The 17328-nt window shown below is 40.2% G+C and overlaps 1 protein-coding gene across 1 annotated transcript; it reads left to right on the top strand.

Annotated features, from left to right (window-relative positions):
* The first annotated feature begins 389 nt into the window (after nucleotides 1–389).
* On the top strand, nucleotides 390–10498 carry LOC127358889 (protein FAM180A). Its single transcript, XM_051392423.1, has 3 exons — nucleotides 390–625; nucleotides 8729–8826; nucleotides 9208–10498. The coding sequence occupies exons 1-3, from the start codon at nucleotides 550–552 to the stop codon at nucleotides 9535–9537; spliced, it is 504 nt and encodes a 167-aa protein (XP_051248383.1). The 5' UTR covers nucleotides 390–549; the 3' UTR covers nucleotides 9538–10498.
* The last annotated feature ends 6830 nt before the right edge of the window (nucleotides 10499–17328 follow it).

Raw genomic sequence — 17328 nt, 5'->3', positions numbered from 1 at the left:
GATTAAGTAGATTAGGATGCTTGATCAAGCAAAAGGCTTTGAACTTTTCTAAGGAGACCATCCATCTCTTGTACTATAACAGGTTTGGTCTGTCTCATACGATGCCATCATGCTCAGTCTCTCCATCAGCAAGTCGGTCAGCAACTCATCCGGTTAGTCAGTTATCCAGTCAGTTGGAGAGTCACTCAGTAACTGAACCAGTCAGCCAGTCAAGCTGTCAGCCAGTAGCTGAGACAAAAGTCCAGCCAAGAGGGCAGGCTCTACCCAAAATCCTGATGATTTCCAGATGAGAGCCCAGACAGCCTGGCCTGAGTGGAGAACACACACACACAGAGGGAAAAAAATAAAAAGAGAGAGGGAGAGAGGAGAGAAGGAGGGAGGAGGCAACAGAAAAATGATGACAGTGAATGAAGGAATGATCCTGCATATGAAAGTAGTGCATGTGAAATGCCAAAACTCAACAGTCTGAGTATTTTCATCCACCGTTGTGATGTTCATTTGTGTGTATGTTGAGTTGCGTGAGGAGATCTGTGTGTGAGGATAATCAACATGACGCAGTGCTGGGCTCCACTCATCGTTGTTTACCTGTCCATCTACCTGGCAGCCACTCAGCACCACAGGAAAGGTAAGTGGACCTGCTCCATGAATACATTCTACCTATATCATCTTTATTAGGCCACAGTGTTAACATCGTATAAACAGCTGATTTGAATGATCTCTATACACAAACTGCAATGATTAGCACCCTCATTTCAAATATACAAGCCTATTGGAAAATAGAAATCTTGGTTTGCTCCCGCATGTGTGTCTGTGAAAGAATGTGTTTATTTTCCGGAGATATCAGGATCATTGGGACATGCAGGACATCAACAGATCATTTTCCAGTGAAAAGTGACTGGCCTGTTGTTACTGGATCCACTCACTGAGGAAATTCCTTTCTCAAGACTCGCATAACTCACAATCTCTGGATAAGTCACATGATGCTAAAAATGGCTGCAAGGGAGAAAAATACTGTGACTAATGTTTTGTTTTTTAAAAGCTTTCTCCCCTCTGCCAGGCATCAAAGCTTTTTCTTTCACAAGCTGTAAACACAGCATTGACATATCATCACCTTACTCTATTTTACTTTATAACAAATATGAACATTTGTCATACACATCCAGCAGACGCAGAACAACATTAGTGTGTGAGCACTTTGTGGTATTGACTACCTTTTAGCTCTGTTTTTGGTCTCTACCAACTCTTGAGAGTAATATCTGGCTCTTTAACTGCTAAATGCTGCACTATGCACGCCAGCTAGTTAACTAACTTGGTCTGTCTGCCATTTGGAGCTGGGCGAGTCGTGTACAGTGGATTTCTAACTAAAAACAGCTGCCTGCTGAGGTTAATGAGAGCAGTGAAAATGAATCAAAACGGTAAAGTTGCGAGCAGCAAGACCAAAACTGAAAACTGAAAGAATCTAAAACACAGTCTGGTGATAATTCTTACTTGGTTTATTATTATACCAATTAATTTGACCTATAGAAAATATATAAACACTAAAACACAGCTTTTTTATTATTGTTTTTTTTATCTTTTTGGACCATTGACAGCTGTAAAAAGTCTAAAAAAGGTATTTGTATTAAAAACTTGCGTAATAAATGGAAACAATTTCCAAAACAAATGTCTTGGAGGAGATGGATTGTAGCGGGAGAAAATGTACAGTACAGTGTAAAGCAGAATACATGCATACTAAAACTTTCACCTGTTGACCTGCAGAGAGTCCATTTGTTTTATTATTTAAGCAGATCAACCCGCAAAATAAGTGTGGGTGTGAAAGGGATAAGCTTATGGAGAGTGCAATGATGCACTCTGGGTCATTGTGGAGGCCAGTATTTGGTGAGTGGAAGCTGGACATACGTATGTGCCCCTTCTCCACTGTTCCCAATCATCACTAGTGGCCCCAGTATTCTAACATCCAGTGTCAAATCCTCTCTTGTCTTCCCTGGCGATGCAGTGTGACCTTATTGCAGCTTAGCCTCTGATTTGTCTCACAGTGGGAGGGTTGAATGAGGAAGTCTGTGTTTACATTGCAAAATGTTACATTTTGTATCTGAGTTGCTAGAAAAAGTGCAGTTTGTTTATTTTTTTTTTTAGGTGAATTGAAATGCTAAGCACAGGATGGGCCACTGCGACAAAGATTTTATTCTCTCCCTTGTCCTTTTAACTCCCTTTTACCGTAAGCCGGAGGGATCCAGTTTTTGTTTTTGTTTGTCTCTTTCTCTATTTCTCTCTCTCTCTCTCTCTCTCTCTCTCTCTCTCTCTCTCTCTCTCTCTCTCTCTCATCAAGACATCCCTCCAGCCAGGAATACCATTTAGCCCTGCTAATTAATGGATCTTTGTTGTTCCCTCATCTCCTTGCAAGCAGTTAGCGGGAGATTACAAGTTCCCTGCCTGTGCATAATGACATTGGGGGAAGCCTGCCCATCCAAACACTGATTGTTTTGGAGCGCTTGGAGGAGGGAGGGAAAGCATGAGGGATGAACGGGCTTAGAACGAGCAGCAGGAAAAGCTGAGATGTTGTAAGGAGGGACATTTATATTTCAACCTGAGAGAGACAAAAAGACAAATCAGCTGAAAAATATTAATCGCCTTATGTTTGTTTGTTCCCCTGCATTAACATGTTAAAACTTTAATATTATACAAACAAATCTCTTGTACTCTACAACTGGGAATAGATTTAAGTTCACAGGAGGACCACACTTCTTAATAGAGTTGCGGTGTTTGAATGTTGCCCATATATTTAAATTTCTAATATTTCCCTTTTAGAAAACAATATTGTGAAACATATTACCACTTACAGACTTGTAAAAGTAAAAGTCATTATCCAAGTGGCCCAAAATATAAAAAGTGCAAACCAAACTAATATAGATTCCCCACATCAGCCAAATTCCTATTGTTTAGTTTGCAATGCGACAACTGTGCAAATTCGCCTGTCATTGTTCAGCAAAGATGAAGATGATAAATTCATGCACATATATATAACTCGCCTCAGTGTGCGGATCCACTAATAAAAGCAATTCTTTCTGATTCTGCTCTCAGCCCTTTAGTTCTTCCCTCTCCTGCAGTGGGCCTCAGCTTTTCTCACCCCTTGTCATCATTGTGTCCAAAGTCCTCCATTCATTCTTTACTCCCTACTCACTATTTGGGGGTTCTATGTACAGGACTACATAGTGGACTCAAAATGAGAAAAACATTTTGGATTCTACTTGGGTCATTTTCTAAGCACCTTTAATTGCGTCAATTAAAACGTGACAGCTCAACGTCGGCTGGTGGATTAACATAGGCTATAGGCTGGACTATCCATTATAACCAGCAGCGTGCATTTTTGTGATAAATACATGATATTATACACAAATGGATAAATACACAGCACTTTGTGTTGTGTTGTGATGCGCTGCTCTGTTCACATTAACATCATATTAAACATTATTTTCTCACCACAGCTCATGGATTTGTCTCTAGGCTGTCGTCACAGGGAAAAACAAACCGTGCTCCATCAAAAATACTTAATAATACTCTTATAATAGCTCTATGGAAATGTCTTTGTTCTAAAAATCATCAATAAAATATTTTCGATTAGGAGAAGAAACAGAAGTACTGGACAGAGAACGTGCTGCTCTTGCTACACGACCAAGACGTCGTCACATTATATGTAAAAATATGAAGATGATGCCTGGCCTTTAAATTTGTATTCACAATAGATATACACATCATTTCTGAATTCTTAACAATTAACCACCCTCCCACACACACACACACACACACACACACACACACACACACACACACACACAGTATTACAACAGTGTGTGATTGTAGCTTTTAGTTACATATTTCATTTTATGACATGGTGGTATCAGTTTTAATCTTATATCTTATTATTTACAGCGTAAACAACCATCTGATCTCATTATTGTGTGGTGAAACGTGGAGTTCCTGTCTTGGCCTTATATCTTGATGGTGCAGAGGAAAGACCGCTTGCCAGAGAAGAGGTGGTCCCTCTCTTTCCAAATTGTCGCTGGCCCCTGAAGAGAGATTAAAATAAACTCACCACAAGAATTTCTCTAGTGCTTATGTAACCAATGTAATTTTGCTGCTTACTAATAAAAAACTGTTGCCCTAGTTTTAACTTAACTGCCAATGGCGATTTACAGAAGAGGGCTTGACATGAGTTGGGTCACTAGACATCGGTTGTACATTACTTTTCACAATGCATTGTGGGGTACTTTGAGTCCACTATACAGGGCATTATAATCCTCACAGATGAGAGCAGCCATATGTCACTATCTTCTCTTCAGGAAGACTACGCCCCCTTTTGGGTGAAACAAGCGCTGTAAAAGTGACTAGTGGCACCATACCTAAAAGTTGCAGCGTCGCATTTTGCCCATCAAACAATAAAAAAAGCCAGTTTGCCACTTTCTTTACCTTTCTAATCAGGAAGGACTTAGGCAATCTGCAGAGAGGATAAAAATGATAAACTGTGGGACCCGGAGAAGTCAGTATGTGTCCGTCTGTAGCAAACACTTCATCACAGGTTACTTAATGATGTTAATGAGTCAATGACATGTGTGCTGATTGCAACTGTAGATTAAAATAAATCAGTAGTCTTAGTGATGGTGTAACTAAAGTTTCTACTGTGAAAAAATATATAATAATATAACATAACATAAAATACTTGCTTTTGAAATGGAGTTTTGCAGCAGAAGGTACTTCACATTATATACCTCTATAATTCACATAAACTGAGCTACTTTCTAATAATGAACCTTGTAAACAGCATGAAAGGACTGAAAGGACATTCATCAACCCATATTTCATTAAGCCTTTTTTTTATATAACAATACCGATCGTTGATCTGCAAAGACACAACCTCACCGTCTGCCTTGCTGGCCATAGGGTTTTGGCTTCTAATAGCTAAAAAGCAACACGGTATTCTTATTTTATGGTATTAAATTGACAAAAATCTCCGAATATATATTTACGGCCTATTAAATTAAAGAGGCTTCTTTTCACCTAAAAGGGGGCGGGGGCTTAACGTGAGGGCGAAGTACCCGAATGGGCTGCTCTCATCTATTCAGACAGCACTGCGAAATGGCAAACTCATGGGGGACTATATAGTGGGTCGTGAGTGATTTCAGACACAGCCCTGACCTCCACACCCAGCTGTGCACCTGTTCCCAATCCCCTCATCTGCTCCTCAGTATGAAACCCTTCCCTTCAGTTCCCTGCCAGATTGCCCGTTGTGTAACCCAGCCTTCATGATTCAACCTTCTGCTGCCTTTCTTATTATTATCCTTTGCCCGCCTTTTTTTTTTATGTTTGGCCTACCTGCCTTGCCCTTTTTGTTCTGCCTTTCGTCCAGGCCTGTTCCTAAAACCTGTTTTTGACCATATACACTATAAACTTTGCTTTTAGCCTGCATGCTGCCACTGAGTCCTCTACCTGATTTACTTAGCCGCTACAAATGTGCAACATTAAACTGGTTGTCTTTTCCATGCAGGGATTTGTTTGTAGTTTTATAAATGTTATAAGACACACAGTCTGTTTTTGTGTCTGCAGCTTTCCTGCTCCAACTATGTCGGCATTAACCAGCAATAACATTTTTATTCCAAACTGCTGTTTCTGTCACTGGAAACATAAAACACATACTTTACTGTATGCCAAAGGATATTGCGTTGCAGCAAACAATGGCAGAGAGTAGCAGACAACTTTTATGTAAATCACAGATTATTAATTTTAAATGTAAATCAGCATTGGGTTGCCGCCGAGCTGTTGTTTCCCTGCATCTCCTCCATCCTTCAGTAACATAACCCTTGTTCTAATGAGAACACTTTCCCCGGGGTGCTGTTTTGTTTACATTGACAATGCCCCACTGAACCTGGAGTGTCTCTTCAGTATCTAATATGACTGCGCAGGCACTCCTCCTCCGCTGCTGATCGTGCATCCGGGAGTCATTCAATAAGCAGTGTAAATCTTTACATAGGCTACTAGTTGTGATGCTGCACATCACTGTTGGATCTATTGGGAAATAATGTCAGTGCTGTTCCTTGGTGTTTGCAGGGGTGAGAGGGTGACAACTTTAGGAAGGAATTTTTGTTCTACAGTTTAATTACAAAGAAGGTCTTGAAACAGCTTGTTGCTAACCATGTGCAGAACAATTTACAGAAAATATTTTAATAAATAGAAATAGTTTTACACTTTAAATGAGAAGAACAACACCAGCCTCACATCTGGGGTCCAGGAGAGGGTTAACTTACTTTTGCATAAATACTGGACATGCAGACTGAAACGCATTGCTCTCGTGAGTGTCAATAAAAAATCTGTGGTTATATTTTTACTGGGTGAGTGTGTGGTCTCTAAAACAAACACTGGCAGTTTCATTTTCTCATTCCACTCTCATGTCAGTAAGCTAAATATATGGCTGGAGACAGCAGCCAGTTAGCTTAGCTTAGCATTAATACTGGAAATGTGGAGGGAAAATCACAGAATCCATCTACAAGCGCCTACTAAGTTAACTGTACATTAAATGTATAACTGACCACAGTGGTATCGATCTACTCATCTAACGAAGAATAGATATTTTTGGTGAAAAGGGTGGGATGGGGTTGCACTGGGAAACTTTGAACTCTTGACCTCAGAATTCCTAAAGTCCTGGCTATGGCTCTGTTGGTTGGAGCCGGTTTTAGGGGTGAAAGGTTTGAGATAATATTTTGAGGATTACACAAATGTACCAAACTGTTAGGCTTTATTATTCCAACACTGCAACACAGAGATACAGATTTCATGTGTATACATTCTGAATGGTGGTTCGACTGAGAAAACAAATCTGGAGCTGTGACTGGCAGTCACCCAAGCAGGAAGCAGGTACATGAGGAGAGCAGCCAGTGCATGTGGCTTTGGCTGGCTTAACAAATGCTATAAAGCTAAATGTATCGGGCCGGCGAAGCTGCGGGCAGCAGGGCTGATCATTACTGCAGAATTGGCGAGGCAGCGCACCGTAGATGCTGCTGTAGGGTTGAAGGAAGATTGGATCTGAATTCAGATGAAGCCCAGTGTTTATACTGTATACCTCATTAAGATCTGTGTGTGTGATCTGTGTGCTGGCTTACACAGCCAAGCACTCGATGGTAACTGTATGTGTGAGACAGTGGAAAAAGCGCTCAAAGGAAGTCTTGACTTACATTATTCTGGGAATCCCCTTTCAGCTCTAATCAACTTTGCTTTTCACTTCACTCTCCTGAAGCAGTGTCATCAAATTGGTCTTGGAGTCTCACACAATAGAGGCCATTATAGTATGAATACTTTCATGGAGTCTTGGCAGCAATTGTAGTCATATTATAAACAGTATGGAAGGGGAAAAATGTGGATGGGGTTTCTTAGCATCCTTGTGTGACCCGTCTGATTGTCTTTCCTTCTTGCAGCCTTGTTTGGACTTGACCTCCCAAAGACTTTCCATAACCAGTGGGAATATCTGCTCTCTATCACACAGCACTGTTACTCAAAAATGAAAATGCAAATATGGAGTAGTAAGATCTGTCTAGTTCATGATCTTGGACACAGATATGTCCTTCTGATTTGATTAATAATTTAGAAGAATTAAAAACATTTCTTGTACTTTCAGCCAGTAAACTGAAAGATGTCTCTTTAAGTAGATATAAGCTAAAAAGAAATTTAACTTTTCTCTCTTAGGTTTTTTACAATAAAACTATTAGAGAAAATGATTAAAATTGAATGAGAATGAGAACTAAGAGATGTACACACTGACCCTTTGCTTTATTAGTGCAGTACCTGTCCTGGTATCAGTGGAACAACTACAGTACAAAAAGATCTCTGAATCAAACAGCTGTGTGTAAAAGTAACAAATCCACAGAGAATTGCCACCTAAGCCTGCAGTTCACCTTTATAAACAGAGCATTATAGCATCTTTAAGCTCCTTGTTTTGGTTTACAGAGAATAAGCATATTTTTCAAAGGGCCTCTATCTATGCATCCTATTCCTATCCATAACTTAACTGTTTGTCTTGCTAAGTGACTAGGCACTTCAGCTATTCAATACAAAGAGGGAATTAAAAGCAATGCTGAGGAATGAATGAAAGTAAATAACTAAAAACTACACTGTAGTAACTGTAGCGGTATTTCTTTTAAGTACTTGAGTAAATGTACTTAGTTACTTTCTACCTCTGGATGAGAGGTATATGACCATGTGGAATTGCCTCTGGTTATCACCTCCAGTAAAATATGGATTTCATGGTATTTTATCATAGAGATGTGGCAGCAGCAACTGTTTCCTCAAGCTGAGAGCCAGGGGGGTTTCATTGCAGCTCTATCTGGACACCTTAGATTACGGGGTCACTGGTCTGCTACACATATACTGACACTTTGAAATCTGGCCAAATGAGGTCAGCAACACGTGCCCCTCTGTGAGCACGGATATCTCACCTCTGGATGCACCGGCCACCGCCACTTGTAAATATAGGAGCATCTGTTGCTCAGGTCGAAGACCAATTACCTTCTGCACAGCTGGAGCCAGATTCTATCACACCTGCATAATATTTGAGCAGTAATGTATCTGTGTGTACTCAACCTCTGGCCCACCCACATGCATGCCACGTGGGATAATGTGGTACCTAATTACTTCAATACGAGGAAGATCCTCTAATCCAATTTCCTGTCCTTATGTGTTTTAGCGCTGTATCCATCTGCATATAGGATAAAGCGAGAGACATATTCGCTCCTCAACCCCACGTTCCAGCGTTCAGTGGAGGATGTCAACCTGCTTTTTGAGGTCAGTTTAGATCCTGTAGGTTTAGAAGTGCTGAAATAGTTAATGGCTCAGTGGTTGATTACTGGCAACAAATGTACATTTGTCGAGAATGTGCAAAGGATCTGTCCAAGTCACATATTTTTGTCCATCTTCCACTGACATTGTGTTCTGCTGCTGTCCTGCTAATCATGACCAGAAATGTGAAGTATGTTTACCCAAAGTTTTATGAACAATGATCAGAGGAACATTAACTAAAATCTTATGTTGTCTTCAATTCAATTCACAAAGAAGTAAATAAATAGTGTCTTTGGTAGATTGGTACTAGCTGGTTTTTGGTAAGCTTAGTTGGTTTGTAACTAGATACTTCCTGAGTATTTTTCTTGATGGACCTGTGTCTCCCAGATCCTGCTAGCTGGAATGCAGATCCAAGGTGTGGAGAACACCATGCTGATCCCAGATGAGGAGCTGGCCTCCCTGAGGAGCGTGGAGAAGCTAGAGGTCATCTGTGACGACATCGTCCCCAAGAGGCTCTCCGACATTCGCCGTCTGACAGCAGAGCTCGCCCAGCGCCGGCAACCTCTGAGCCAACAGGATTTTGAGAGGACGGTGCTGACCCTGGTGTACACTACTCAGACGCTGGCTCGAGTTAGCAACCAACATCAAAGAGAGTCGTGGACGGACGCTGTGATACAGCTGTTCAGAGCCATTCAGAAGGACCTCAGACCCTCTTAAGTTGTTATGTGTGTCTTACTTACCCTGCATACTAATTCTATACAGTATGGACTACAGTATTGTTATAGTATACCATTTTTGCAGTTAGTATACAAGAAAGTGTGACAGACAAATCATCTCAATCGATAAACTCAATGTCTAGTAACTCTTTCCAGATCTTTCAACCACATCTTGCAGTCTTCCTCAGCTGACGCACTAGCTAAAACAGCTGAGTTGCTGAGTTTTCATATATCACATATGCTGTGGAAAAAAAGCTAGGAAGCGGCCCTTTTAGATATGATTTTTTGGGGGGTTTTTTGCCGGTCAAACAGTTTCCTAGGTCGAAAATGAACTTTTAAACTGAAGAAATCAATGCACTTTACTGTGTTGTACCAACAGGAAATATTACGATACAATAGTTTGCTGTCTTCGCTTTCTGTGCTCTTCTAGAAACTGTCTCACCACTATCCAGCATCTGCTTCATTACTTCTGTGAAATCCTTTGTGGGACGATGGGTAGCACCCTCAAAAATCAAGCAAATTCAGCATCTGTTCAAACACCTAAACCTGCAGTCTTGAGCACTCAAGTGCATGTTTACACACCTCCGAGTGGTAGACAATGTTTCCCATCTGTGAAAAACACACAATAAAACTTAGCCGAGACTTGATGCCACATAAAAAAAAAAGCTCCTTTTCTAAAGATTTCATCACAGAAACATTTTGCCCAGTTTTACGCTGGAGGTGTGTAAGAGAGAGGGGTATGACCTGCAACAAAGGTCCCTGGCTAGAATCAAATTGAGGACGTTGTGCCTTAGGACCACTCGACCACAAGGACACCCTGATTTAATTGCTTTATCAACTATATTACTTCTCTCTGCTCATAAATTCTTTTTCGCTCTCATCCGATTATGACTGTAATATATTATGTGTGATCCTACTTATTGGTTCATTATGTGAAAATTAAATAAAAGCAGCAAAGCGTCTGTGCTCTGTGTATTTGCACAAGCCATAGGATGGCCTCATTAATCAAGTGTGTCCCAGTGAGCTCTAATACTCTTCCACAGGCTTGCAGTCTTAACTTGGGCACTCTGGTAGTTACTGCCAACACGTCACAAAAGTATGGGTATTGCATACTGACTTTTCTAATTATTCTGACCTTTGAACTACTTTAAATCAAACTATAAACAGTATACTATTTTGACAACTCCATACAGAGTTACCTCCATCCCCTGTGCTGACTGTCCATGTTTGATGTCGTCAAATTACTTTAGACGGCGTTAGATGCTTTGCTCTGTCTAGAAAAGATGGCTCAGCTCATTTGATTTGTCAGCAAAAGCTCTTTGAACGAAAAACCACAGATCTGTACTTAAGAGTCTGTGTACATCAATACCCCTGATTGCTCATTTGAGAAAACTGTAAAATGTTTGATAGATGTTGGCTTCAAAGCCACCCATTTCCCCACTCATTTTGGGAAATAGGTACTTGCCGTAATAGGCTTTCGTACAGTTCACTTGTCTTGGAGTGGATAGAAAGTATATATCTGTTTGTGCTGTTTTCCCTCCTTGAGTTAATTGGTTTTACATTTGCTTACATTTTAGTATTTATGGTTACATTCAAGCTTTTATCCAGCCTTGGAAATGTTTGTCTCCCGAAGTTTGTCATTTCCTGCCACCAGAGCTGCATGCTCTCCACAAGCATTTAATTTATGAAAATGTATATGATGATGACAGGGTTTTTTTAGCAGCGTTTTCGGTCTCTTTCTCAGCATGTCAGCATTCATCTGATGCCCAAGCGGCTGGTGCTGACTTGGGAGGACTGATTGACGAGGAGGTGAAGACTGTAGTGATGGAATTTCCTTCCAAGAAAGAGGATCAGCCTTCGCTCCCTGCACCACTCTAACGATGATGATGATGAGTTTTGGGATGTTTCTGGCCACTACTTGACAGAGCGTTAAGACCCTAGGATATTGAAAAAAATAACAGAGCTCAAAATTTTGTTCCAAGTATCGAATCTGACAGCAGAGTTTCATTAAGACCTCTGTGTTTCATGTATTATATGACAATTCCCAGATTCTAATGCCTCGTAGTTTTAGGTGGTATTGTTATTCACTTCTGGTATATAAATGTCCTCAAATTTTTGAAACAAAATACATATAAAATTGCATTTCCACATAGTTAATGTTTTTAACTTTAGTTTAAACTTTATGTTTTTTACATGTCTTAATGGACTTGTCTCTGCAGTACTGAGTGGTAAACATGTGCAGTATTGTCAAGTGTGTAGGCCCATAAAAGTCAATAGTTGCAGAGGACTTGTATTGATACATTTTCCTGTAATTGAGTTGCAGCCCCTTTTGCACAATCCACACCTTAATTGTCACTAAAGTTTTAAAATCACTCACTAACTGCACTGCTTCTCTTTATCTCCATCCCATCCTCTGTGCTTGTAATATAGATTTAATAAGAAAAATGAGGCTTTTACCTTGGATATTGACACATCAGTATACCTCATGAAAGATGAGCCTGTAACATTTCATTAATTTATTGTGCTATCCCTAAATGTCATGAATAACCCTCAGGAGCATAATACATGTTGAGAGAGCAACACCAAGTGGCAGCAGGCAGGACTGCAGTCTTGAAGTCCATGTTCTTAAAGCTTATAGCCAACTTGAACCATAAGATTAGTGAGGCACTTGTTAAAAATAAAAATCCCTGTACAATTCCCCAATGTATAAGTCTTAATCATAACTATATTATGTCCATATTAGGACTTAATCATGTTGTGCAATATAACTGATCCTGACTAAAAAGATGAAGCGATCAAATTAACTTAACAGCAATGACTGTCACTGAAGATAATCAAATGTGCTGCAGCCTGCAATGTAAGATGATCCTGAATGATTATATGCATTAAATGTAATTGATGGTTCAAATTGTATCAGTAAGAAACAGTAGAAGTATTCCATAACAAGCCATTTGCTGGTGTAAATGCAGGAGTATATATAATAAAGCAGTGCCAGCTAGTATTGCTGTACTGTCAATAACTGCTGATATATAACTACATCGCAAATAAAGGACTTTCACTCCTCTCCCAAGCTCTAGAAATAAGATCTGTTAAAAAAATGGCTCCCTTCATAACACACAATTTATGTCTTTTATAATCATCCAATCAACAGAAATTAATAAAGCTGAATGACATTTTACTGAAAAGCAGAACCCTTAAATTATCATACAATGAGCAATAAAACATAAAATTACTAGAACTGCCTAATACTATTACTAACAACCGCCTATTTCTAATGGTAATGTACCTGAACATAACACACAGACATTTGGTTAATTGTTTTTCACATGAGTTTCTACTACTGGAATTTTTATCGAACAATATATTTATCATTTAGGTTTGTACCAACATCTGTATTTAAATACGTTTTATCTCTGTGTAATATTACCAATTATCAGCCAAACATGCTCACTAGGTGGCAGCATTTCCAAATTTGATTTGCTCACTCATGTTATCAGTCATGATTTTGTCATTGGTTATTGATTTGTGCAGATATTGTCAGGAATCATGGGTCCAAAGGGACAACTAAGTTTAATATAACAGTACAACATGTAATAGTCGTAATACTGTCCTATGTCCATGCTGTGCACATGCATGCATGTAACTTCATTAACAGCTCTTGAACTCATTACAATATATTTTTGTTATGCTGACACCAGATGTGGGCTGCTGACTAAAATCAGCAACGTGGCATTTCTAATTTGATTTCTCTTTTTCTTTCTTGCGTGTGTTTTGGGTTTGAGGTGGCTTAATTAGAACTGAGTCTTGTCAAAACTGGAATGTGTCTTTCCTGGTAGAAATATTTTGTGATCACCTCCAGCTGAACACGCAGTTGTTTTAACTCAAGCTTATCAGCTGCATATGTTTTCCCCACAGCTGTCAGACATATTTTCATGCTTCAAGTCTAACTGCTGGCGGAGAGGGACCGATGATGTGTCACATATATACACACCGTGCTTTTCTGCACCAAATTATACAACTCAATACCTTTTCCATGTGGTTTATACAATGAGTGCACGGCTACCTGAAATATTTGATGGATTATCACCTGTCTGGCAGTCAGATGACTTGTGGTATAACCTGCCGTTGTCTCCCCAGATATGATGAGAAAATAATTCAGTATCTCGATCTTGGGCATCAAACACTCCGGCCATACCTCTGGTAAAAATCAGGACAGATTATTTTCTCTGAAGATGCTTTGACACAATATGAAAACATGTTTTGTTTTTATATTAGGAAAAACCATTCTGAGTAGAAATAAAACACAGAACAAAAGCAGTGACTCAAAGTCTCCAGATGTAAGACTGCATGTTAGGAGGTGATTTATGAGCTGCTGCTATAGACAGGGTGTAGTCATCAACATGTGCCTGTCAACCAGTGTCATGCTAGTCATCATGAGTGGGTGATTTTGCAGTTTTCTTGCATTGCTAATACAAGTTTCACTGACACAAACCTCCTGCTCATGTTCGGGAATCTAAATCTGAAAAATGACTATCTTAAGGTTATGACTGTACAACTTCTAAGGTTTTAGCAGATCATTAGCTGAAACCACAACTCTAGAAACAGGTCATGGTCATTTTTGCAGCCCTGTTATTCTAATGCGGCTAATGTGGTGTGTATAATAGTAGCAGGGCTTGGAAAAGAGATGGTGCCAGCTGGGGAAACTGCAGAGGGGTTGGATGGATGGATGGATAGATAGATGGATGGACAGAGGTGGGATGCGTTAGTCAGGGAGTGGGATACCTTGCTGTGTCGGAGAGCCAATTACGCAGCGTGAGCGAGAGCATACAGCTCACTCAAAACAGCCTCCTGCTCTCCCTGGCCTCCAGGAATCAACACAATATTTCACAGAAACATCACAACAGCTGGGAGACCGTCAGGGGAAATTACAACGCATGAATAAAACAGAATAAACAGTGTTATGTGGATTATTATTGTCCTGATACATCTGTCAGAATCAGAAGTTTTGGTCAATGCTTTACTTATCATACAAGTTAACACAACACAGCCATGATAACCATTACAGTTCTGGGATTCTTTACAGCTTTTCCACCACATTTATTTGTTGGGCATTGCTGAGATTTTGATAAGGTGGTGGGAGAAAGAAAGTTGGCAGGCCATGGGATAGAGGATAATATTCTCCTATCCTCCCAAACTCTTATCGGACATTGTTATGAAGAGGTGCAGGATTCACATGGGAGTTCTGGCATGCAGTGTTTCATCACACTCTGGGTCCCTAATTTGATTTGGCTTGGTGCAGTCCAGCCAGACGCAGGTGGAGCGGTCTCAAAGGGAATCCTCCATCATGAAAGTATGAGCGATTGATAATGCTGCTGTGTGTGGCTGATGTTCTTGGTGATGTTATGCTGGTGTCTTATCTCACAGACTCTCTTAAGATATTTTTCATCTGGAGGATGGAACGTCAGCCAGTCAGCCTCCAAACGGACCAGTATAGATGAGATCTACATGAGGATTGTTTTAAAGCTGCCCCAATGAATATCACCTGGAAATAAGATTTGTTACATTGAGCCATTTATATCTCCCTTCTGTGGAGTTCCGTGAATTGCCATATTTCTACAGTAACCAAGAATGGACAAACCAGCTCAAGATAGGGCTGTTTCTTATGCGTTTGAGGGCCACCGTAGTTTCTCTGTCAGGCTTGGAGGGTCAAGCAAGGCAGTTGCAATCTGCAACTACACTGCTAGATGGCACTAAATTCTACACACTGGACCTTTAAAAGAATAACATTTTGGGAAATATGCTTATCCGATTTCTTGCCAAGAGTTTGCTGAGAAGGTCGATACCAGTGTCATCTGTCCATTAAATATGCTACAGCAGCAGCCGGTTAGCTTAGCTTAGCACAAAGACTGAAAAATATGCCTGCCATTCAGTTGTTTTATTTAGTGTTAATTTATGAGCTTAAAGACAAGCTCATAAATTAACACTAAATAAAACAACTGAATGCCAATGTGTAAATAGGCAGCTGTTTGCCAACATGCTACAACATCTTTATGGGCAAATTTGTCAGTGTTATGTTTATAGCTTTTTTCCAGTGGTCAAAAAGATAAATTAATGTAGCATCAAAATAGGATAAAGCAGTATTCACTTGATCACAGAACAAATGTGGAAGAGTCCTCTCTTTCCATCTGGCAGTAAGCAGCATTGTACCCACTTGGCAGTGGACCAAGACAGCAGTAAATTCACATTTTAACTTGTCACCGTTGCTGAACATGGTAGCTGTGACAAATGGCATATTCCATCTCATGTTCAGCTCTTTGCCTTTGTCAGTTACTGAGACATATAGGATTAACAGAGGCATTTTAAATAGAAAAACAGCCACAGAGGATCATTATTAGATTCTGATGTGCTTCAGATCCCAAGTGCACATTGTCTTGACCTGCCCTTATAATGAGGGTCTGCTGATTCAGTCAAATGTCTCCTGTCATGTTCAAATTCATAGCTTTCTGATGAAATGTTATGGCAAGACCCTAAATCACTGTGGTTCAAAGCTTTTTTTGACCCCAACCACCCTGTAATTGAAAGCCTAAACATCCTCAACACTGCATCATATAACCACTAAGCCATATTATTCCCTTTCCCCTTCCTAATGAATCCTTGCATGTTAGCTCCCGCATTAGCAGGCATTCTTTTGATATAAACTCTCATATAAAGTTTCATAGCACTCTCATATGCAGTATTGTGGGCTGCAGAAAAGCCATGGCCAAAAATGCCTTCTATAGCTCTGCAAATTTGCAAACGTATCCTTTCTGAAGTAACTGTGGTCCAAAGATAGACCCTGGCGGGACTCCGCAGAACCAGATCCTGCCTGTATGAGTGATGAGTAAACAGCCAAGGCAGGAGAGGTGGGCTCGTGGGTAGTAATCCATCGTGTAAACACAGTAAAACATTTGATTTCCTCTCTAGAAAATTAATGTTTGTTGATACTCAGCCTCGCTTCCGTTGAACTCTGTGATCAATGGTAAGTGATACAGCAACAGCAGGTGGCTGAGACTCAAACACTTGACTGTAAATTAATTCAACTGAATGTGGCCCTGCTTTCCAGCGTATTCCTTTGTTTAGAGAAGAATTAATCATTAAGTGACTGAGGCTCAGCGGCCTGCCGGCTTTGTTTTAACTGCATCCATCTAAGTTTGGTTTTAATGGACGTTGTGCTTTAGCATAAACACGCTCAGGAAGCTTCAGAATCGGGAATAGTTGTGTTTGTTTCTCAAAGAGCAAACCGTGAAATGCAGTGTGTTTGTCTCTGCGTGTGTGTGAGTACTCCTGCCCTGGCCAAATTAAAGGCCGCCTGCCTGCCCCATTATGTGTTTGGTGTCAAACTGACTGTGAAGAAGTGTACAGGGCCCCTGGGAGCCGTATACCAACTGTTATTCCCACTTTGCTTAGACTCTCATTTCTCCATCTGATTTGTATATCATCTGTGCACACTGTTGAGGTATAATAAACTGTGCTGGCAAATGTCCTTGTCCTCACCCTGACCTGACAGTGTTAAGATATGTCATTGCTTCCATTCTCTGCATCGTCCCGACTCTTACAAAAAAAAAGGCTTTGTTTTCCTTCACAGAAAGGAAACATGTTTATGAGGAACAAATGATAGAAAACAAAGACAACAAAGATTTATTGGCCTCCAGTTACATTTTACAGCAGTTCAATTTGAAGAAGCAGATGTGGATGTAGTCACAAAGTGGCTCTGCAGATGCTTTCTGTTTGGAAGTTGGACAGCAAAGTCTCC

The sequence above is a fragment of the Dicentrarchus labrax genome, unplaced genomic scaffold, assembly GCF_905237075.1.
Source record: "Dicentrarchus labrax unplaced genomic scaffold, dlabrax2021, whole genome shotgun sequence".
Lineage (NCBI taxonomy): Eukaryota > Metazoa > Chordata > Actinopteri > Moronidae > Dicentrarchus > Dicentrarchus labrax.
This window is presented reverse-complemented; position numbering and strand designations above follow the sequence as displayed.

Coding starts and splice junctions, on each gene's coding strand:
- LOC127358889 (XM_051392423.1), top strand. CDS start 550: ATGACGCAGTGCTGGGCTCCACTCATCGTTGTTTACCTGTCCATCTAC. Junction 626..8,728: donor CACTCAGCACCACAGGAAAG/GTAAGTGGACCT, acceptor TATGTGTTTTAG/CGCTGTATCCATCTGCATAT. Junction 8,827..9,207: donor ATGTCAACCTGCTTTTTGAG/GTCAGTTTAGAT, acceptor TGTGTCTCCCAG/ATCCTGCTAGCTGGAATGCA.